The sequence below is a fragment of the Salvelinus sp. IW2-2015 genome, unplaced genomic scaffold (assembly GCF_002910315.2).
Source record: "Salvelinus sp. IW2-2015 unplaced genomic scaffold, ASM291031v2 Un_scaffold16525, whole genome shotgun sequence".
NCBI classification, from domain to species: domain Eukaryota; kingdom Metazoa; phylum Chordata; class Actinopteri; order Salmoniformes; family Salmonidae; genus Salvelinus; species Salvelinus sp. IW2-2015.
Window position 1 is genome coordinate 205,188 of NW_019957627.1, and position 22,797 is coordinate 227,984.

The 22,797-nt window shown below is 43.7% G+C and overlaps 1 protein-coding gene across 1 annotated transcript in view; it reads right to left on the reverse strand.

Annotated features, from left to right (window-relative positions):
• The window catches only part of LOC112080830 (paired box protein Pax-2a), a 70,788-nt gene that overhangs the window by 3,227 nt on the left and 44,764 nt on the right, over positions 1–22,797 (reverse strand). Inside the window, exons 7-8 of the mRNA XM_024146766.2 lie at positions 18,326–18,501; positions 4,545–4,665 (exon numbers count right to left, since the gene is read on the reverse strand). Coding sequence (XP_024002534.1) covers positions 4,545–4,665; positions 18,326–18,501 — 297 coding nt within the window. The remainder of the gene's footprint in view (positions 1–4,544; positions 4,666–18,325; positions 18,502–22,797) is intronic.

Here is a 22,797-nt window from a genome sequence, read left to right on the forward strand (position 1 = left end):
GCAAGCCAGAATAATTACAGACACCAACGTGACATACCGAAATACTCATCATAAAACATTTCTGAAAAATACATGGTGTATAGCAAAATGAAAGACAAAGATCTTGTGAATACAGCCAATATTTCCGATTTTTAATGTTTTACAGCGAAAAACACAATATAGCATTATATTAGTCTACACAATAGCCTACCACACTACCGCATTCACTTCATCAAGGCACGTTAGCAATAGAAGAGAATCAAAATGAAAACCGAAACAGTCCCGAATGGTACAAACACTGAAACGGAAAACAGGAAACAATCACCCACACCACACAATGAAAAACAGGCTACCTAAATRTGGCTCCCAATCAGRGACAASGATAAACAGCTGCCTCTGATTGGGAACCACACCAGGCCAAACACATAGAAAACAAACAACCTAGAAAAAAGAACATAGACTGCCCACCCCAACTCACGCCCTGACCAACCTAACACAAAGACATAAAAAAGAAACTAAGGTCAGAACGTGACAACTCCACAATTGTGCTGAAGAATGATAAGACAATTGGACACAGTCAAGAGAAAACCGGACACTATTATGCACTACAACCAAACAAAGGTACTGTATGTCAAAGCAAGTGAAAGTGAAAAAATATTGTGTCAACTGTTAGGACAAGGAAAATCCAACTGATGCCATTTCATAAAGATGCACACAAGCACGAGCTGACAATAATTGACAATTTTTTACTGCTGTCATCGAAACATATTTATTATAATGCAGTGATTGCTTTTGTGCAGTTTCACTATTTATGATGGCCACTTGTCGCTTCTAATGATGTTCAGGCTACTGATGTTTTCATAATTTAACCGCATGTCATTTGACCATGTGTCTTGGTAGTTGGGGTATTTTTATTTACTTCGAAGTTATACAAATACGCCGTTACCATGTTCCACACATATGCTTTCTGTTTCATAGTTGTAACAAAAGCACTCCACAAATAGAATTTATTGAACACTTGAATTTTGGCGCTTTTAGATTTAGATTTGTTTTTACAGATAGCCTACAGTAACATCAACAAATTCAAAATGATATTGTGGTATTTGAAATAAAATACAAATCATACAGTATTATAATGTTACCCAAGGCCTTCGTAAACACAACCAAATTATTATTTTTTACAATAGAATATATGAAATGTATTAATTACACTGTTAGAATGTTTCAGTACAAATTACTGCTCATTAGCTTGAAGGGAGGTCCATCGAGGCTCAGCGGTTCTCGTGTTAACAGCGTTTGGGGCCTGTCACCAAATCTTAGCCATTCCTTGCTGAATGAATAGGAGAGAGTGGAAAAAAACTCCTCGTCTGACAGAGGCTCTCTCTGTGTCTGTGGCTGTGGCTGTGCGTGCATATGCGCGTGAACCCTCAGAACATACTTTGGTGTGGGCCAAGTTAACTACACTTTACAAAAATATGAATGCAACAATTTCAAAGATTTTACTGAGTTAGTTCTTTTAAGGAAATCAGTCAATTGAAATAAATTCATTAAGCCCTAATCAATGGATTTCACATGACCGGGAATACAAATACGCATCTGTTGGTCACAGATACCTTATAAAAAAGTTAGGGGCGTGGATCAGAAACAGTCAGTATCTGGTGTGATCACCATTTGCTTCATGCAGCGCGACACATCTCCTTCGCATAGAGTTGATCAGGCTGTTGATTGTGGCCTGTGGAATGTTGTCCTACTCCTCTACAATGGCTGTGCGAAGTTGCTGGATATTGGTGGGAACTGGGACACGCTGTCGTACACGTTGATCCTGAGCATTCCAAATGTCTGGTGAGTATTCTGTTCACTGTTTATAAGATTTACCCAGCATAGTATTAATATTTGCTCTTGCTGTGTTCGGGCTCAAAGGTTGTATTCGTATATCTTTTTTCTTGCATTGTCTGTTATTTGTTTGCCATGTATTTGAACACTTCTTCACTGATTTTTAAATTGATTATATTTTTTGTCATTGTCCTTTACTTAAAAACAGTATCAACATAATTAACTTGCTCTAGGGACTGTCCAGTGAGAATCAGGATTATCTATGGTTAATACTTTAAACATGATTGGGCCACATTGTAAAGTAGCCCATACACACATATAGAGGCATCCTCACTGCTGGACCTGTGACCCGAGCTGGTCCCTGAGAGAGATATTGATTTTACCTTTAACTGTTTGCTGTGAACCGAAAATGCAGGTTAAGTAGAAGGGAAACAGATACGCTCGGCAGCCCTTGTATTCTAGGGAGGCAGGCACAGCCACGGAGGAAAGCGGGAGAGCTGTGTTTATCCATGGGGCTGGTGAGAGTTGAGAAGAACTGTCCTATCTCACAGCGACTGATCACCTATCGATCTCCTCTATTGTCTGCTAAACACATGCTAAATGCACACTAACGATGCTAACCGCTGACATCCTACTCCCAGGGCTTTAAAGAGAGTAAATCTTGGAAATATTTTGCTGTGCAACCTGAAGTTTTAATTTGGGAGCACCAGTGCGAAAAAAATTATATATATATATATATACACTGCTCAAAAAAATAAAGGGAAAACTTAAACAACACAATGTAACTCCAAGTCAATCACACTTCTGTGAAATCAAACTGTCCACTTAGGAAGCAACACTGATTGACAATAAATTTCACATGCTGTTGTGCAAATAGAATAGACAAAAGGTGGAAATTATAGGCAATTAGCAAGACACCCCCAATAAAGGAGTGGTTCTGCAGGTGGTGACCACAGACCACTTCTCAGTTCCTATGCTTCCTGGCTGATGATTTGGTCACTTTTTGAATGCTGGCGGTGCTTTCACTCTAGTGTTAGCATGAGACGGAGTCTACACCCACACAAGTGGCTCAGGTAGTGCAGCTCATCCAGGATGGCACATCAATGCGAGCTGTGGCAAGAAGGTTTGCTGTGTCTGTCAGCGTAGTGTCCAGAGCATGGAGGCGCTACCAGGAGACAGGCCAGTACATCTGGAGACGTGGAGGAGGCCGTAGGAGGGCAACAACCCAGCGGCAGGACCGCTACCTCCGCCTTTGTGCAAGGAGGAGCACTGCCAGAGCCCTGCAAAATGACCTCCAGCAGGCCACAAATGTGCATGTGTCAGCATATGGTCTCACAAGGGGTCTGAGGATCTCATCTCGGTACCTAATGGCAGTCAGGCTACCTCTGGCGAGCACATTGAGGGCTGTGCGACCCACAAAGAAATGCCACCCCACACCATGACTGACCCACCGCAAACCGGTCATGCTGGAGGATGTTGCAGGCAGCAGAACGGTCTCCACGGCGTCTCCAGACTCTGTCACGTCTGTCACATGTGCTCATTTGGCTCAGTGTGAACCTGCTTTCATCTGTGAAGAGCACAGGGCGCCAGTGGCGGATTTGCCAATCTTGGTGTTCTCTGGCAAATTGCCAAACGTCCTGCACGGTGTTGGGCTGTAAGCACAACCCCCACCTGTGGACGTCGGGCCCTCATACCACCCTCATGGAGTCTGTTTCTGACCGTTTGAGCAGACACATGCACATTTGTGGCCTGCTGGAGGTCATTTTGCAGGGCTCTGGCAGTGCTCCTCCTTGCACAAAGGCGGAGGTAGCGGTCCTGCTGCTGGGTTGTTTTCTACAAGTTCCCACTTGTAATTCCGACTTAGAGGGTAGTTCAAGTCAAACCTTCCAGTCAGAACTAGAAATGTTTGATAACTCTGATAGAACGCTGCATATGACACAACACTCCCTGGAAACTATATTGAGAATAATAGCCAAAACCTTGTGAGACAGAGAAATGTATATCCTCAGCTTCAAGGCTTTTTAAAGACTCATGGTAATGATGGGGGGAAAAGTTATTGTTCAAAAAGCTTTTGTTGTCTTGGCATATATCTACAAGTAACTAAAATGTGGATAAACAATCAAAATATGTATTTGTCTGTCTGTCTGTCTCTCTCCCAGCCTCTCTCTCTCCCAGCATCTCTCTCTCCCAGCATCTCTCTCTCCCAGCCTCTGTCAATCAACAGGGCATCATAGCCTTTGATGACAATGTCAGGTCGCGGCGAGAACACCAGCTGTCTCTTATTAGAAGTGCTCCCAGTCAATCTGTTAGCAGGCCAATACAGAGCTCAAATCTGAGCCAATTAGGAGCAGTGTGTGAAAGGGCTAAAGGATCTAAAGGGCTTAGCCTGTCTGTCGTCACTCTGATCGCACCAGAAACATAAACACATAAGAGTTTATGCGTTCACATGGATTAAGGAAATATGTCTGTCACCAGAACATGTATAGCAATTGATACAATAATACATATGCAGTTCACACTCAACTACATTTTTCAACTTAACCATCTAAATTATGATGATCATTCATTGAATTTAGATAGCACTTCTCCAATGCACAAAGTGCTTAACATTATAAGGAGGGTGGGACCTCACTTCACCCACTACTATTCTGCAGCACCAATGGGACATGAAAAACCAATAAGTCTTCAATGGGACCAGATAAACCAATAAATAAGTTGTCAAGATGTCTTACCTGTGATGACCGAGTAGCTCTGTGAGATGCTGGAGCCCAGATCTGAGCTGGCGCTGGTGGATAGGCAGGGTTTGGTCTCATCTAGACTGCTGTTCGGGAATGGGAAAGAGGACTCATTTGCCTGTGGAATAAAATACACAACATTAGCATTGGTCTTTTAGCACATACGCACGCAAGCGCTAGCACACACACACACCCTCACTGCCTGTCTAAACTTGTCCTTTGAGTGACCCAAACAAAGCCTATCAAATGTCAAACCCACCGAATACAACAAAAGCTATCTCTGACTACAGTCAAGTCTTCAGCCAAGACCCAAAAGGAGTGTGACCGCTAATGACCATTTGGGAAGCCCATCCTTAAACAACAATGGTTTTAAGGTGTAGAAACCGATAAACACATCTGAAGGGCCTCTGTAATCTTCTAATTGCAATTCCTCCTGAATATTTATGCATTCTGCTGTGACCCCCTTGTGCTTGAACCAAAGGCCTGTGATGTATGCATACATTAGGCTATGTCTGAGAGGAAGAGAGAGAGGAATGAGTGAGGGATTGCGAGAAGGAGTGAAAGGCTAGGAGTGTCAGCTGGTTCTTTGTGCTCGGTTGCGGTCATCCCTGTGACCAGTCAAGGGAGGAGACATTCAGGGCTTTGTTACAGGAGGCACATGTGGTCGTGCTTTTTTAAAAGGGGAGGAAAAAACCTTGACATCAAAACCTGTGTTTTGAAGTTTCAGGATGAATAAATAAAACTTTTGTCGAATTTTAGGGGTTTGCGACATCAAGATGTGAGATGAGCGTGGCTACTGTGTTTCTGTAGAAAACCACACATGTTAAATCTTGAAAGCATGCATAAAAAGAGATGCTTTTAACTTCATTGAGAGGAAGTTCCTGAATTTGGGAACTTTCTGTGTATTTTAATGTGTTTTATCAAGGTTAATTCACTTCTAAATCAGTCTATGAATGGGCAATAGCCCTTCTTTAGAGTAATAGTCAGCCATTACTTCCTGTTTAGTGTTTATTCCCCTTGAATTATTATACAATTATAAGGGTTAAGGCTCTCTAGGCGGTGAGGAAGACTTCCTGTCTGTCCCTCGTGTGTGTGTGGGTCTCTGTCTGTGGGTGTGTTTGTATCAATGGGGGCCGCCCCATTCCCAAAGGGGCCGAAACGGTGACCCCATCCTTGTCTGCCTCTATCCCCGTTCAACTCTAATTGTCTACTCCTCTGGATGTTCCTCTCTATTGCACTGGGCCTAGGGAGCACAACAGCCATTTTGTTATGCTAATGGGCTGTGGGCTGGGTGGAGGGTTGGGCGGAATGCTGGGTGGAGGCCGAGTGGCGAGCACAGAGGGCCCCTGAGTGGCCTGGGCCACATGGCAGCCAGAAGTGTGGGAGGGATGAGAGCCATTCAACCAGGCAGGCCTTCTCCAAAATTGCTTTTTAATGCCCTGACGCAGACACCCCAGATACGACCCTAATAGCCTAATAGTCAAGCACCTTTTCACCAGTTGAAAAAAAGAGGAGGGAGGAGGAAAGAGGGGGATGAAAATAACGGAAAAAAAGGCTCCAATGAAAGCGGGCTAGTCTGATTAATATTACGTTAGATGAAAACAGATTTTTCTGGACCATTCTGGGGCGGCTTCTCTCCCCTCTCCCCCCTCCTTCCTCCCTCCTTCTCTCCCCTCCTTCCCTTGTTTCAATACCTTCTCCTCCACTCTTTATGATTGCAAGTCATTTCCAATTCGTTTTGGTATTGATCTTGTGGTAGGAATCAGTTTGGTAATTAGTTGCATTAGGGGCCTGTCCCGCCGGCTGAGGGGCTGTCCCCATCCTGATTTATCACCGATCTAATTCGCTACGATCGCACCCGAGATGAAAATGAACTCAATTAGGCCACTAGCCACGGCTGCTAAGGCTGCATGGGCAGTAGCTCTGGGAGTTTCAAGAGAGAAACTAATAGTCTCTTGTTTAATGAAAGTAAATAAAGGTTATCCGACGAAATAGGGCCCATAGTTTTAAATAAGAAGTTGGAAGCAATTAGGGATTTATATTGTCGCTGGAGCTGGTTTGAGTGGGCCACCTCATTCAATGATGGAATGGCGTTCTCTGGAAATTTGACCTCAACTGCTCATACATGCGTGGGGAACAAAATTGTAAAACAGTGAACATTTTTAACAGTGAAATAAGGAAATTGCAACATTTTTATAATGAGGTACGCTATATAGACAGTAATTCACTATTGCATGTGAAAATGTCACTGGATGCATTTGTAGCCATTTAACTTTAAGTTTATGTAGGTGGCCTACTTTCTGTGTTTGCAAACGTTCCCGCACGAGGGCAATGCAAGCAATTTGGTGGCAGAACACAGGGGAGTTCTCAGAGGTTGACAGCAAAAAAAGCCTCCATTTACATGTTGCATTTCACACTACTTTTGGATTATAATTGGATTTTAAGGCTCGTATTTCAATTGATTAAGGATCCCCATTAGCTGCTGCCAAGGCTAACTCTTCCTGTGGTCCAGCAACATTAAGGCAGTTATATACAGTTTAAAATATTACATGACATTACATTTAATAACACTTTAGCCAATACATTTAGTGTGTTCCCTCAGGCCACTACTCCACTATCACATATTTACAATACAACATCCATGGGTATGTGTGTGTGTCTTATCATGTGCATGTGTGTCTGTGCCTGTGTGTGTTTATTCAGAGTCCCCCGCGGTTCCATAAAGTGTATTTTATCTGTTATTTAATCTGATTCTACTGCTTGCATCAGTTACCTGATGTGGAATAGAGTTCCATGTAGCCATGGCTCTATGTAGTACTGTGTGCCTCCCATAGTCTGTTCTAAACCTGGGGATTGTGAAAAGACCTTTGGTGGCATGTCTTGTGGGGTATGCATGGGTGTCTGAAGAGACCTCTGGTGGCATGTCTTGTGTGTTATGCATGGGTGTCCTAGCTGTGTGCTAGTAGTTTAAACAGACACCTCGGTGCATTCAGCCTGTCACCACTTCTTACAAAAAAAAGTGGTGATGAAGTCCGTCTCTCCTCCACTTTGAGCCATGAGAGATTTACATGAATATTATTAATGTTAGGTCTCTTTGTACATTTAAGGGTCAGCCGTGCTGCCCTGTTCTGAGCTAATTGTAATTTTCTGAGGTCCCTCATTTGTGGCACTTGACCACACGACTGAACAATACTCCAGATGCGACAAAACTACAGCCTGTTGATAGTGTTTGTTAAAAAGGCAGAGTAGCACTTTATTATGGACAGACTTCTCCCCATCATAGCTGCTGTAGTTTCAACATGTTTTGACCATGATAGTTTACAATCCAGGGTTACTCCGAGCAGTTTAGTCACCTCAACTCGCTCAATTTCCACATTATTTATTACAATATTTAGTTGAGGTTTAGGGTTTAGAGAATGATTGAAATATTTACAACTAACTTATTACTTGCTCTTTATTAGGTGTTTTAGTGATTTCACTCGCTGTACTAGCTGATGTGGACAGTGTTGAGTCATCCGCATACATAGAAACACTGGCTTTACTCAAGGCCAGTAAAATGTCATTAGTAAAGACCTAGACAGCTGCCTTGGGGAATTCCTGATTCTACCTGGATTATGTGGTAGAGGCTTCCATGAAAGAACACCCTCTGTGTTCTGTTAGACCGGTAACTGTTCATCCACAATATAGCAGGGGGTGTAAAGCCATAACACATATGTTTTTCCATCAACAGACTATGACTGATAATGTCAAAAGCTGCACTGAAGTCCAGCAAAGCTGCTCCCACAATATTTTTATCATCAATTACACTCAGGCAATCATCAGTCATTTGTGTAAGTGTTGGGCTTGTTGAATATACTTCCCTATAAGCGTGCTGAAAGTCTGTTGTCAATTTGTGTACAGTAAAATAGCATTGTATCTGGTCAAACACCATTTTTCCCAAAAGGTTACTAAGGATTGGTAACAGGCTGATTGGTTGGCTATTTGAGCCAGTAAAGGGGGCTTTACTATTCTTGGGTAGCGGAATGACTTAGCTTCCCTCCAGGCCTAGGGGCGCACACTTTCTAGTAGGCTTAGATTGAAGATATGGCAAATAGGAGTGTTGATATTGTCCACTCTTATCCTCAGTAATTTTCCATCCAAGTTGTCAGACCACGGTGGCTTGTCATTGTTGATAGACAACAATATTTTCTTCACTTCTATCACACTGACTTTATGGATGTCTAAATTACAATGCTTGTCTTTCATAATTTGATCAGTTACACTTGGATGTGTAGTGTCAGCGTTTGTTGCTGGCTTGTCATGCATAAATTTGCTAATCTTGACAGTGAAAAAATAATTAAAGTAATTGGATTAATCTATGGGTTTTGTGATGAATGAGCCATCTGATTCAGTAAATGATGGAGCTGAGTGTGCCTTCATGCCCAAAATTTCATTTAAGGCGCTCCAAAGCTTTTTTATTATTAAAATCAAAAATCAAATCAAATTGTATTAGTCACATGCGCCAAATACAACCTTACAGTGACATGCTTACGTACGAGGCCCTAACCAACAATGTAGTTTAAAAAAATATGGATAAGAAATAAAAGTAACAAGTAATTAAAGAGCAGCAGTAAAATAACAATAGTGAGACTATATACAGGAGCGTACTGGTAGAGAGTCAATGTGCGGGGGCACCGGATAGTCGAGGTAATATGTACATGTAGGTAGAGTTATTAAAGTGACTATGCATAGATGATAACAAAAGAGGGTAGCAGTGGTGTAAAAGAAGGGGAGAGGGGGAGGGATGCAAATAGTCTGGGTAGCCATTTGATTAGATGTTCAGGAGTCTTATGACTTGGGGGCTGTTTAGAAGCCTTTTGGACCTAGATTTGACGCTCCGGTACCGCTTGCCTTGCGGTAGAAGAGAGAACCGTCTATGACTAGGGTGGCTGGAGTCTTTGACAATTTTTAGGGCCTCCCTCTGACACCGCCTGGTTTAGAGGTCCTGGATGGCAGGAATCTTGGCCCCAGTGATGTACTGGGCCGTTCGCACTACCCTTTGTAGTGCCTTGCGGTCGAGGGCGAGCAGTTGCCATACCAGGCAGTGATGCAACCAGTCAGGATGCTCTCGATGGTGAAGCTGTAGAACCTTTTGAGGATCTGAGGACCCATGCAAAATATTTTCTGTCTCCTGAGGGGGAATAGGTTTTGTCATGCCCTCTTCACGACTGTCTTGGTGTGCTTGGACCATGTTCGTTAATTGGTGATTTGGACACCGAGAAACTTGAAGCTCTCAACCTGCTCCATTGCAGCCCCGTCGATGAGAATGGGGCAGGCTCGGTCCTCTTTTTCCTGAAGTCCACAATCATCACCTTTGTCTTGATCACGTTGAGGGCGAGGTTTTTGTCCTGGCACCATACGAGCAAGTCTCTGACCTCCTTATACAATGCCTTGCAAAAGTTTTCATCCCCCTTGGCATTTTTCCTATTTTGTTGCATTACAACCTGTAATTTAAATGGACTTTTATTTGAATTTCATGTAATGGACATACACAAATAGTCCAAATTGGTGAACCTGTTCTGAAAGGCCCCAGAGTCTGCAACACCACTAAGCAAGGGGCACCACCAAGCAAGCGACACCATGAAGACCAAGGAGCTCTCCAAACAGGTCAGGGACAAAGTTGTGGAGAAGTACAGATCAGGGTTTGGTTACATTTACATTTACATTTAAGTCATTTAGCAGACGCTCTTATCCAGAGCGACTTACAAATTGGTGCATTCACCTTATGACATCCAGTGGAACAGCCACTTTACAATAGTGCATCTAAATCTTTTAAGGGGGGGGGTGAGAAGGATTACTTTATCCTATCCTAGGTATTCCTTAAAGAGGTGGGGTTTCAGGTGTCTCCGGAAGGTGGTGATTGACTCCGCTGTCCTGGCGTCGTGAGGGAGTTTGTTCCACCATTGGGGGGCCAGAGCAGCGAACAGTTTTGACTGGGCTGAGCGGGAACTGTACTTCCTCAGTGGTAGGGAGGCGAGCAAGGGCCAGGAGGTGGATGAACGCAGTGCCCTTGTTTGGGTGTAGGGCCTGATCAGAGCCTGGAGGTACTGAGGTGCCGTTCCCCTCACAGCTCCGTAGGCAAGCACCATGTCTTGTAGCGGATGTGCGAGCTTCAACTGGAAGCCAGTGGAGAGAGCGGAGGAGCGGGGTGACCGTGAGAGAACTTGGGTGAGGTTGAACCACCAGACGGCTGCGGCGTTCTGGATGAGTTGTAGGGGTTAATGGCACAGCAGGGAGCCCAGCCAACAGCGAGTTGCAGTAATCCAGACGGGAGATGACAAGTGCCTGGATTAGGACCTGCGCCGCTTCCTGTGTGAGGCGGGTCGTACTCTGCGGATGTTGTAGAGCATGAACCTACAGGAACGGGCCACCGCCTTGATGTTAGTTGAGAACGACAGGGTGTTGTCCAGGATCACGCCAAGGTTCTTAGCGCTCTGGAGAGGACACAATGGAGTTGTCAACCGTGATGGCGAGATCATGGAAGGGCAGTCCTTCCCCGGGAGGAAGAGCAGCTCCGTCTTGCCGAGGTTCAGCTTGAGGTGGTGATCCGTCATCCACACTGATATGTCTGCCAGACATGCGAGATGCGATTCGCCACCTGGTCATCAGAAGGGGAAAGGAGAAGATTAGTTTGTGTGTCGTCTGCATAGCAATGATAGGAGAGACCATGTGAGGTTATGACAGAGCCAAGTGACTTGGTGTATAGCGAGAATAGGAAGAGGCCTGAACAGAGCCCTGGGGGACACCAGTGGTGAGAGCACAGTGGTGAGGAGACAGATTCTCGCCACGCCACCTGGTAGGAGCGACCTGTCAGGTAGGACGCAACCCAAGCGTGGCCGCCCGGAGATGCCCAACTCGGAGAGGGTGGAGAGGAGGATCTGATGGTTCACAATATCGAAGGCAGCCGATAGGTCTAGAAGGATGAGAGCAGAGGAGAGAGAGTTAGCTTTAGCAGTGCGGAGCGCCTCCGTGATACAGAGAAGAGCAGTCTCAGTTGAATGACTAGTCTTGAAACCTGACTGATTTGGATCAAGAAGGTCATTCTGAGAGAGATAGCGGGAGACTGGCCAAGGACGGCACGTTCAAGAGTTTTGGAGAGAAAAGAAAGAAGGGATACTGGTCTGTAGTTGTTGACATCGGAGGATCGAGTGTAGGTTTTTTCAGAAGGGTGCAACTCTCGCTCTCTTGAAGACGGAAGGACGTAGCCAGCGGTCAGGGATGAGTTGATGAGCGAGGTGAGGTAAGGGAGAAGGTCTCCGGAAATGGTCTGGAGAAGAGAGGAGGGATAGGGTCAAGCGGGCAGGTTGTTGGGCGGCGGCCGTCACAAGACGCGAGATTTCATCTGGAGAGAGAGGGGAGAACAAGAAGTCAGAGCACAGGGAGGGCAGTGTGAGCAGAACCAGCGGTGTCGTTTTACTTGCAAACGAGGATCGGATGTCGTGACCTTCTTTTCAAAATGGTTGCGAGTCATCTGCAGAGAGGGAGGAGGGGGGGGAGGGGGAGAGGATTCAGGAGGGAGGAAGAAGGTGGCAAAGAGCTTCCTAGGTTAGAGGCAGATGCTTGGAATTTAGAGTGTAGAAAGTGGCTTTAGCAGCAGAGACAGAAGAGGAAAATGTAAGAGAGGAGGGAGTGAAAGGATGCCAGGTCCGCAGGGAGGCGAGTTTTCCTCCATTTCCGCTCGGCCTGCCCGGACCCTGTTCTGTGAGGCTCGCAATGAGTCGTCGAGCCACGGAGCAGGAGGGAGGACCGAGCCGGCCTGGAGGATAGGGGACAGAGAGAGTCAAAGGATGCAGAAAGGAGGAGAGGAGGGTTGAGGAGGCAGAATCAGGAGATAGGTTGGAGAAGGTTTTGAGGCAGAGGGAAGAGATGATAGGATGGAAGAGGAGAGAGTAGCGGGGAGAGAGAGCGAAGGTTGGACGGCGCGATACCATCCGAGTAGGGCAGTGTGTGGAAGTGTTGGATGAGAGCGAGAGGGAAAAGGATACAAGGTAGTGGTCGGAGACTGGAGGGGAGTTGCAATGAAGGTTAGTGGAAGAACAGCATCTAGTAAGATGAGGTCGAGCGTATTGCCTGCCTTGTGAGTAGGGGGGAAGCGTGAGAGGTGTGAGGTCAAAAAGGAGAGGAGTGGAAAGAAGGAGGCAGAGAGGAATGAGTCAAAGGTAGACGTGGGGAGGTTAAAGTCGCCCAGAACTGTGAGAGGTGAGCCGTCCTCAGGAAAGGAGCTTATCAAGGCATCAAGCTCATTGATGAACTCTCCGAGGGAACTGGAGGGCGATAAATGATAAGGATGTTAAGCTTGAAAGGGCTGGTAACTGTGACAGCATGGAATTCAAAGGAGGCGATAGACAGATGGGTAAGGGGAGAAAGAGAGAATGACCACTTGGGAGAGATGAGGATCCCGGTGCCACCACCCCGCTGACCAGAAGCTCTCGGGTGTGCGAGAACACGTGGGCGGGACGAAGAGAGAGCAGTAGGAGTAGCAGTGTTATCTGTGGTGATCCATGTTTCCGTCAGTGCCAAGAAGTCGAGGGACTGGAGGAGGCATAGGCTGAGATGAACTCTGCCTTGTTGGCCGCAGATCGGCAGTTCCAGAGGCTACCGGAGACCTGGAACTCCACGTGGGTCGTGCGCGCTGGGACCACCAGATTAGGGTGGCCGCGCCACGCGGTGTGGAGCGTTTGTATGGTCTGTGCAGGAGGAGAGAACAGGGATAGACAGACACATAGTTGACAGGCTACAGAAGAGGCTACGCTAATGCAAAGGAGATTGGAATGACAATGGACTACACGTCTCGAATGTTCAGAAAGTTAAGCTTACGTAGCAGAATCTTATTGACTAAAATGATTAAAATGATACAGTACTGCTGAAATAGGCTAGCTGGCAGTGGCTGCGTTGTTGACTTTGTAGGCTAGCTGGCAGTGGCTGCGTTGTTGACACTACACTAATCAAGTCGTTCTGTTGAGTGTAATAGTTTCTACAGTGCTGCTATTCGGGGCTAGCTGGCTAAGCTAGCAGTGTTGATTACGTTGCGTTAAAAAGAGACGACAATAGCTGGCTAGCTAAACCTAGAAAAATCGCTCTAGACTTAACACAATTATCTTTGATACAAAGACGGCTATGTAGCTAGCTATGTTGCTAGCTACGATCAAACAAATCAAACCGTTATACTGTAATGAAATGAAATGAAAATGTGATACTACCTGTGGAGCGAAGCGGGAATGCGACCGGGTTTTTGATGCGGAAGTTCTATTCGGTAGACGTTGGCTAGTGATTGGCTAGACACTAGCAGTGTCCCTACGTTACAGGACGACAAATAGCTGGCTACCTACCGGTAAATTAAGATAATCACTCTAAAACTACACACTCTAAACTAACCCAATTATCTGGATACGAAGACAGCAGACACTATGTAACTAGCTAACACTAACTCTTCGGGGGCTAGAGGCTAGCTAGCGATTTGATTCCTTACGTTGCGTTAAAGAACGACAATAGCTGGCTAGCTAACCTAGAAAATCGCCTCACGACTACACAATTACTCTTTTGATACAAAAGACGGCTATGTAGCTAGCTATGTAGCTAGCTGCGATCAAACAAATCAACAACCGTTGTACTGTAATGAAATGAAATGAAAATGTGATACTACCTGTGGAGCGAAGCGGAATGCGACCGGGTTGTTGAGTGCGGAAGTTCTAGGTTATAAAGAAATATCCAAAATTTTGAACATCCCACTGAGCACCATTAAAATCATTATATATTTTTTTAAGAATATTGCACCACAACAAACCTGCAAAGAGAGGGCCGCCCACCAAATCTCACAGACCATTCAAGGAAGGGATTAATCAGAGAGGCAACAAATAGACCAAAGGATAACCTTGAAGGATCTGTCCATAGGACCACTTTAGTCTGTACATTCCAAAGAGCTGGGCTTTACAGAAGAGTGGCCAGAAAAAAGACATTGCTTCAAGAAAAAAATAAGCAAACATGTTTGGTGTTCACCAAAAGACATGTGGGAGACTACCCAAACATATGGAAGAAGGTACTCTGGTCAGATGAGACAAAAATTTTGCTTTTTAGCCATCAAGGAAAACGTTATGTCTGGCGCAAACCCAACACCTCTCATCACCCTGAGAATACCATCCCCACAGTGAAGCATGGTGGTGGCAGCATCATGCTGCGGGGATGTTTTTCATCGGCAGAGACTGGGAAACTGGTCAGAATTGAAGGAATGATGTATGGTGCTAAATACAGGGAAATTCTTGAGGGAAATCTGTTTCAGTCTTCCAGAGATTTGAGACGGGGACTGAGGTTCACATTCCAGCAGGACAATGATCCTAAGCATACTGCTAAAGCAACACTTGAGTGATTTAAGGGGAAACTGTTAACCTCTCTGGTACAAGTGGGATGCTAGCGTCCCACCTCGACAACAGCCAGTGAAATTGCAGGGCGGCAAAATCAAAACAACAGAAATCTCATAATTAAAACTCCTCAAACATACAAGTATTTTACACCATTATAAAGATAAACTTCTTGTAAATCCAACCACAGTGTCCAATTTCAAAAAGGCTTTACTGCAAAAGCACACCATGCGATTATGTTAGGTCAGCACCTAGTCACAGAAAACCATACAGCCATTTTCCAGCCAAAGAGAGGAGTCACAAAAAGCAGAAANAAAGCACACCATGCGATTATGTTAGGTCAGCACCTAGTCACAGAAAACCATACAGCCATTTTCCAGCCAAAGAGAGGAGTCACAAAAAGCAGAAATTGAGATAAAATTAATCACTAACCTTTGATGATCTTCATCAGATGGCACTCATAGGACTTCATGTTACACAATACATGTATGTTTTGTTCGATAAGGTTCATATTTATATCCAAAAATCTCAGTTTACATTGGCGCGTTATGTTCAGAGAGAAAGTGCAGAGAGCCACATCAAATTACAGAAATGCTCATCATAAACATTGATAAACGATACAAGTGTTAAACATACGGATAAAGATAAACTTCTCCTTAATGCAACCGCTGTGTCAGATTTCAGAAAGGCTTTACGGAGAAAGCACACTTTGCGATTATGTTAGGTCAGCACCTAGCCACAGAAACCCATACAGCCGTTTTCCAGTCAAGGAGAGTGTCACAAAAGTCAGAAATAGCATTAAAATTAATCACTTACCTTTGATGATCTTCATCTGGTGGCACTCCCAGGTCTCCATGTTAGACAATAAATGTTAGTTTTGTTCGATTATGTCCCTCTTTATGACCAAAAACCTCCTTTTTGTTCGCGCGTTTTGTCCAGTAATCCGAATGCTTAACTTCGTGGCTATATATATCAATAATATTTCAACCGGACAAAAGCTTCGTCAGGAGGAAAGGAGAAACAGGAAAGGCGCGTTCCCGATCAGGCGCATGGCTGATGAATGGAAATTTCCACTGGCCACTGATTGAAAGTGCTGTATCTCCCTCATTTTTCAGAGTAAAAGCCTGAAACAATGCTTAAAGGCTGGCCACATGAGGAGGAAGCCACAGAGCTCGTGAACTGGGTCCTAAGTCTTTGTATGGTGGATAGGCTTTCAATGGAAAAACAGCCTTTCAAAATAATAGTACTTCCTGGTTGAATTTTCCTCGGGTTTTCGCCTGCCATATAAGTTCTGTTATACTCACAGACATTATTTTTACAGTTTTGGAAACTTTAGAGTGTTTTCTATCCAAATCTACTAATTATATGCATATCCTATCTTCTGGGCCTGAGTAGCAGGCAGTTTAATTTGGGCACGCTTTTCATCCAAAAATCCAAATGCCACCTACCCGAGTGAAGTTAAATGTCTTGGAATGGCCTAGTCAAAGCCCAGACCTCAATCCATTTGAGAATCTGTGGTATGACTTAAAGATTGCTGTGCACCAGCGGAACCCATCCAACTTGAAGGAGCTGGAGCAGTTTTGCCTTGAAGAATGGGCAAAAATCCCAGTGGCTAAATATGCCAAGCTTATAGAGACATATCCCAAGAGACTTGCAGCTGTAATTGCTGCAAAATGTGGCTCTACAAAGTATTGACTTTGGGGGGGTGAATAGTTATGCACGCTCAAGTTCTTTTTTTTCTTCTTATTTCTTGTTTGTTTCACAAGAAAATATTTTTCATCTTCAAAGTGGTAGGCATGTTGTGTAAATAAAATGATACAAACCCACAAAAAGTCAATTTTACTTCCAGGTTGAAAGGCAACAAAGTAACAAAAATGCCAAGCGGGGTGAAAACTTTTGCAAGCCACTGTAGGCTGTCTCGTTGTAGTCGGTGATCAGGCCTACCGGTGTTGGAGTTATGCCTGCCCGTGCAGTCATGAGTGAACAGGGAATACAGGAGGGGACTGAGCACGCACCCCTGAGGGGCCCCTGTGTTGAGGATTAGCTTGGCAGATTTGTTGTTACCTACCTGGGGGTGGCCTGGTCAATATTTAAATCACCCAGAAAATATACCTCTGTTGATATCACATACATTATCAAGCATTTCACACGTTATCCATATACTGAATGTTAGCACTTGGTGGTCTATAGGAGCTTCCAATCAGAATGGGCTTTAGGTGAGGCAGATGAATCGTTTGAATCTCCTGCTTAATATAATGTTTGTGTCATCATCGCAAAACAACTGCAATATACTTAAAAAACACTTCAACTTCAACCAATAAAATAGCTTTTGATACAGGTTGTTAATTAGCCTTCGCTAATTAACAACTTAGCCCTAGGACCATCTGGCCTGGCGATTCCTGGCTGTCCCCAGTCCACCTGGTTGTGCTGCTGATCCAGTTTCTGCTGTTCTGCTGGCGTTTTGGAACCCTGGCCTGTTCACCAGACATGCTACCTTGTTGTACTGCTGCTCCAATTTCTGCTGTTCTGCCTGCGGCTATGGAACCCTAGCCCGTTCACTGGACGTGCTACCCAGACCTGCAGTTTCAACCCTCTTTCTCCCTCTCTGTCTCACTGTACCGCACCTGCTGTCTCGACCTCTGAATGCTCGGCTATGAAAAGCCAACTGACATTTCCTTCTGAGGTGCTGACCTGTTGCACCCTGTATAACCTCTGTGATTATTAGTTGACCCTGCTGGTCATCTATGAACGTTTGAACATCGTGAGGAACACTCTGACCTTAATGTCCATGTGCTCTTAGGATCTCCACCAGGCACAGCCAGAAGATGACTGGCCACCTCTCAGCCTGGTTCCTCTCTAGGTTTCAGCCTTTCTAGGGAGTTTTTCCTAGCCACCGTGCTTCTATCAGCATTGCTTGCTCTTTGGGGTTATAGGCTTAGTATTTGTATAAGCACTTTGTGACCACTGCTGATGTAAAAAGGGCTTTATAAATAAATATTATTTGATTGATTGCTTAATCCAAAATAGGTATTTTGTAAAGATCACAACCAAATATAATGTTTGTGACTGTTCAAGCAATAATCAAAACAACATTGTAAGCGAATGACAACCCAAAAAATGTATGGCTCTGGTTACAACAACCTAGGAGGTTTATTCGTGGCGCTGACCGATGATGGGTGACTTCCTGCTTTCTTGCTTCATCCAAACGTTGTGCGTTGTGCGTGACATCAGTGTGCCATGTACTTAAAAGGGGCTTGTACACATAATACAAAGTGTATACTAATATTCCTTCTATCTTCAGATGTCTTTTCTGTGTCCAGCTCCTGCGTTGTGTTTGGATATTTACACTATATACTGTTTTTCCATCATGGCATTGTCACTCACCTGTTCTGGTTTGATGTGTTCTGAGGTGGAGAAGACATCGGGGTAGGATGGCCGCTCGAACACCCGGTCCAGAGCCTCCAGTTGCTGCTGGGTGAAGGCGTCGGCCCAGAGGTACTTCCGTAAACTCTCCATGCTGACCTGAGAGTCACTGCATTGGCCAGAGCCATCCGTCCCATCTAGGGAGAGAGGGGGGTATAGGGTTAAAGGACAGGATTATTATTAATATGGCCAGCTGTTAGGAAATGGGGTGAKATTTKTGTGKGKGGGGGGGGGGGGGGGGGTCTAAAGCCAAGGAGAGGTGAGAGGTGGAGATGCTATTCAAACACCTGTAACAACCAGCAGGGAATATTCCTGCAATACTCTCAAAGTTCCAGTATGACGTTGATGGAGCTGCTATTCAAAACACCTATAACAACCAGCAGGGAATATTCCTGCAATACTCTCACAAAGTTCCAGTATGACGTTAGGACACGATGTTCCAAATTGTTCCCTGATCATACATCAGAAATCTATAATAAGTAAATCTATAAAATGCCTGGAATCAATGAAATTGGTTATGAGAAAACATTATAGGAACATTCTGCTAGTGTTGATGGAAACAACACCGATAACAACAAGCAGGGAACATTCACACAAGACTCTTAAAAGTTTACGGTGTGATGTTATGACATGATTGTTCCAATAATGTTCCCTAAAAATACAGTTGAAGTCAGAAGTTTACATACTGTACACTCAGGTTGGAGTCATTAAAACCCACTTTTCAACCACTCCACAAATTTCTTGTAAACAAACTATAGTTTTGGCAAGTCGGATAGGACATCTACTTTGTGCTTGACACAATTTTTCCAACAATTGTTTACAGACAGATTATTTCACTTATAATTCACTGAATCACAATTCCAGAGGGTCAGAAGTTTACATCCACTAAGTTGACTGTGCATTTAAACAGCTTGGAAAATTACAGAAAATTATGTCATGGCTTTAGAAGCTTCTGATAGGCTAATTGACATAATTTGAGTGAATTGGAGGTGTACCTGTGGATTTATTTCAAGGCATACCTTCAAACTCAGTGCCTCTTTGCTTGACATCATGGTAAAATCCAAAGAAATCAGCGAAGACCTCAGAAAAAAATGTTTTGACCTCCACAAGTCTGGTTCATCCTTGGGAGCAATTTCAAAACCACTGAAGGTAACGCGTTCATCTGTACAAACAATAGTACTCAAGTATAAACATCATGGGACCACGCAGCCGTCATACCGCTCAGGAAGGAGATGCGCTCTGTCTCCTAGAGATGAAAATACTTTGGGGTGAAAAGTGCAAATCAAACACAGAACAACAGCAAAGGACCTTGTGAAGATGCTGGAGGAAATAGGTACAAAAATATCTGTATCCACAGTAAAACGAGTCCTATATCGACATAACCTGAAAGGCTGCTCAGCAAGGAAGAAGCCACTGCTCCAAAACCTCCATAAAAAAGCCAGACTACTGTTTGCAACTGCACATGGGGACAAAGATCGTACTTTTTGGAGAAATGTCTTCTGGTCTGATGAAAGAAAAATAGAACTGTTTGGTTATAATGACCATTGTTATGTTTGGAGGAAAAAGGAGGATGCTTGCAAGCCGAAGAACACCATCCCAACCGTGAAGCACGGGGGTGGCAGCATCATGTTGTGTGGGTGCTTTGCTGCAGGAGGGACTGGTGCACTTCACAAAATAGATGGCATCGTGAAGTAGGAAAATGATGTGCATGTATTGAAGAAACATCTCAAGACATCAGTCAGGAAGTTAAAGCTTGATCGCAAATGGGTCTTTCAAATGGACATTGACACCAAGCATACTTCCAAAATAGTGGCAAAATGGCTTAAGGACAACAAAGTCAAGGTATTGGAGTGGTCATCACAAAGCCCTGATGTCAAACCCATAGAACATTTGGGGGCAGAACTGAAAAAGCGCATGCAAGCAAGAAGGCCTACAAACCTGACTCAGTTACACCAGCTGTGTCAGGAGGAATGGGCCAACATTCACCCAACTTATTGTGGGAAGCTTGTGGAAGTCTCCCCGAAACGTTTGACCCAAGTTCAACAATTTAAAGGCAGTGTTACCAAATACTTATTGGTTGTATGTAAACTTCTGACCCACTGGGAATGTGATGAAAGAAATAAAAGCTGAAATAAATCATTCTCTCTACTATTATTCTGACATTTCACATTCTGAAAATAAAGGGTTGATCCTAACTGACCTAAGACAATGAATTTTTACTTGGACTAAATGTCAGGAATTGTGAAAAACTGAGTTTAAATGTATTTGGCTAAGAGGTATGTAAACATCCGACTTCAACTGTACTTCAGCAATATTACCTGAATACAATGGAAGTGGCTATGACAAAACAATATGGGAACATTCCACTATCTTTATGGAGATGTTGCCCAACACATCTCCACAAATGACTGAATAACCCTCTGCTAAGGGAATCTCATTAAGTTATTCTTTAACATTATGTTCCAATAATGTTCTAAGAACATACATCAATGACAATTGATGTGGTTCTGAAAACATTAATGCAATGTTCTGCTAATATTGATGTATAGTGTAACATTATTACAAGAAGTTACCTAACATAAACATAGCAAACTTTAATCTACTTCCATCATAATATGTTATAAGGCTATTGCCCCAACATACTGTAGTTATAGCTTCATAAAGGTCATGAATGAGATTTGAACCTATGACCTACCACTTCCCAGCCTGTACTTAGCACACTGAGCCACTAGGATGGAGCTGATAAATCTATTGAGTCAGGTAGGCTAAGATTTTCAAGTCTCATGGCTATATGTCTTAGTAGATATATGAATCTATTGACAGATCACCACAATCAAATAACATTTTATTTGTCACATGCTTCGTAAACAATAGGTGGAGACTAACAGTGAAATGCTTACTTACGGACACTTCCCAACAATCCAGAAAGAAAGATATTAATAGAAAAGTAATAATAAACACAATGAGTGACAATATACACAGGGTCACAGTACCGAGTCGATGTGCAGGGGTACGAGATAAATGAGGTAGGTATGTACATATAACTAGGAATAAAGTGACTAGGCAACAGGATGGATAATAAATAGTAGCAGCAGCGTATGTGATGAGTAAAAAAAGCGCAGAAAGGGTCATATGTTCTGCTAATATTGATGTATAACATTATTATATTTGGTTAACTATTTAACTCATTATTTAGCAGTCTTATGGTCTGCTGTTAGAAGTTGTTCAGGGTCCTGTTAGTTCCAGACTAGGCAGAGAGAATAGTGACTTGGATGGCTGGAGTCTTAGAAAATGTTTAGGGCCTTCCTCTGACACCGCTTGGTATAGAGGTCCTGGATGGCAGGGACCTCGGCCCCAGAGATGTACTGGGCCGTATACACCAGCCTCTGTAGTGCCTTGCGGTCGGATGAGAAGCAGTTGCCATACCAAGCGGTGATGCTGCCAGTCAAGATGCTCTCAATGGTGCAGCTGTAAAACTTTTTGAGAATCTGATGCCCCATTCCAAATCTTTTCATCCTCCTAAGTGGGAAGAGGCATTTTCGTGCCCTCTTCACAACTCTGTTGGTGTGTGTGGACCATGATAGATCCTTAGTGAACTGGACAATCTGACATGCAATAATTCCATGCTAATAACCTCTCTGGGATATGTGGGACTCTCGGGTCCCAACTGGCCAACATCCAGTGAAAATGCAGAGCGCCAAACTCAAAAAAACTACTATAAAAATTAAACTTTCATGAAATCACACATTCAATATAACAAATTTAAGCTACACTTGTTCTGAATCCAGCCAATGTGTCAGATTTCAAAAAAGCTTTACGGCGAAAGCAAACGATGCTATTATCTGAGGGTAGCAAACAAACACAGACCATCATATTTCAACCCTCCAGGCGCGACACAAAACGCAGAAATAAAGATATAAAAAGAGAGTGAACTCAACAAAAAAAAAATCTGAATGGTTTGTCCTCGGGGTTTCGCCTGCCAAATAAGTTCTGTTATAGTCACAGACATGATTCAAACTGGTTTAGGAACTTCAGAGTGTTTTCTATCCAGATCTACTAATAATATGCATATCTTAGCTTCTAGGCATGAGCAGCAGGCAGTTTAATTTGGGCACGCTTTTCATCCAAAATTACGAATGCTGCCCCCGTATCCTATAGAAGATTTAATATAATTTTAAACATTTTGGCCTAGTTTTAATCCGGAGTACATAAAATCCGCGATATAGCCCATTTTAATTTTACAGGGAATATTACCGTGTTTGCGGTGACTGCATTCATGGCAAACACTGTATATTTCAGATCAATCAGAAATTTTATTTACATTTCAATCGCGAATCTTCCTTTCTCCGAATTGAATCCTGACCAGAGTTTGTAAGGAAGTTGAAATATCCAAATTTGACAGTATATGAAGAGGACTGGTAAGTGTAAAATAC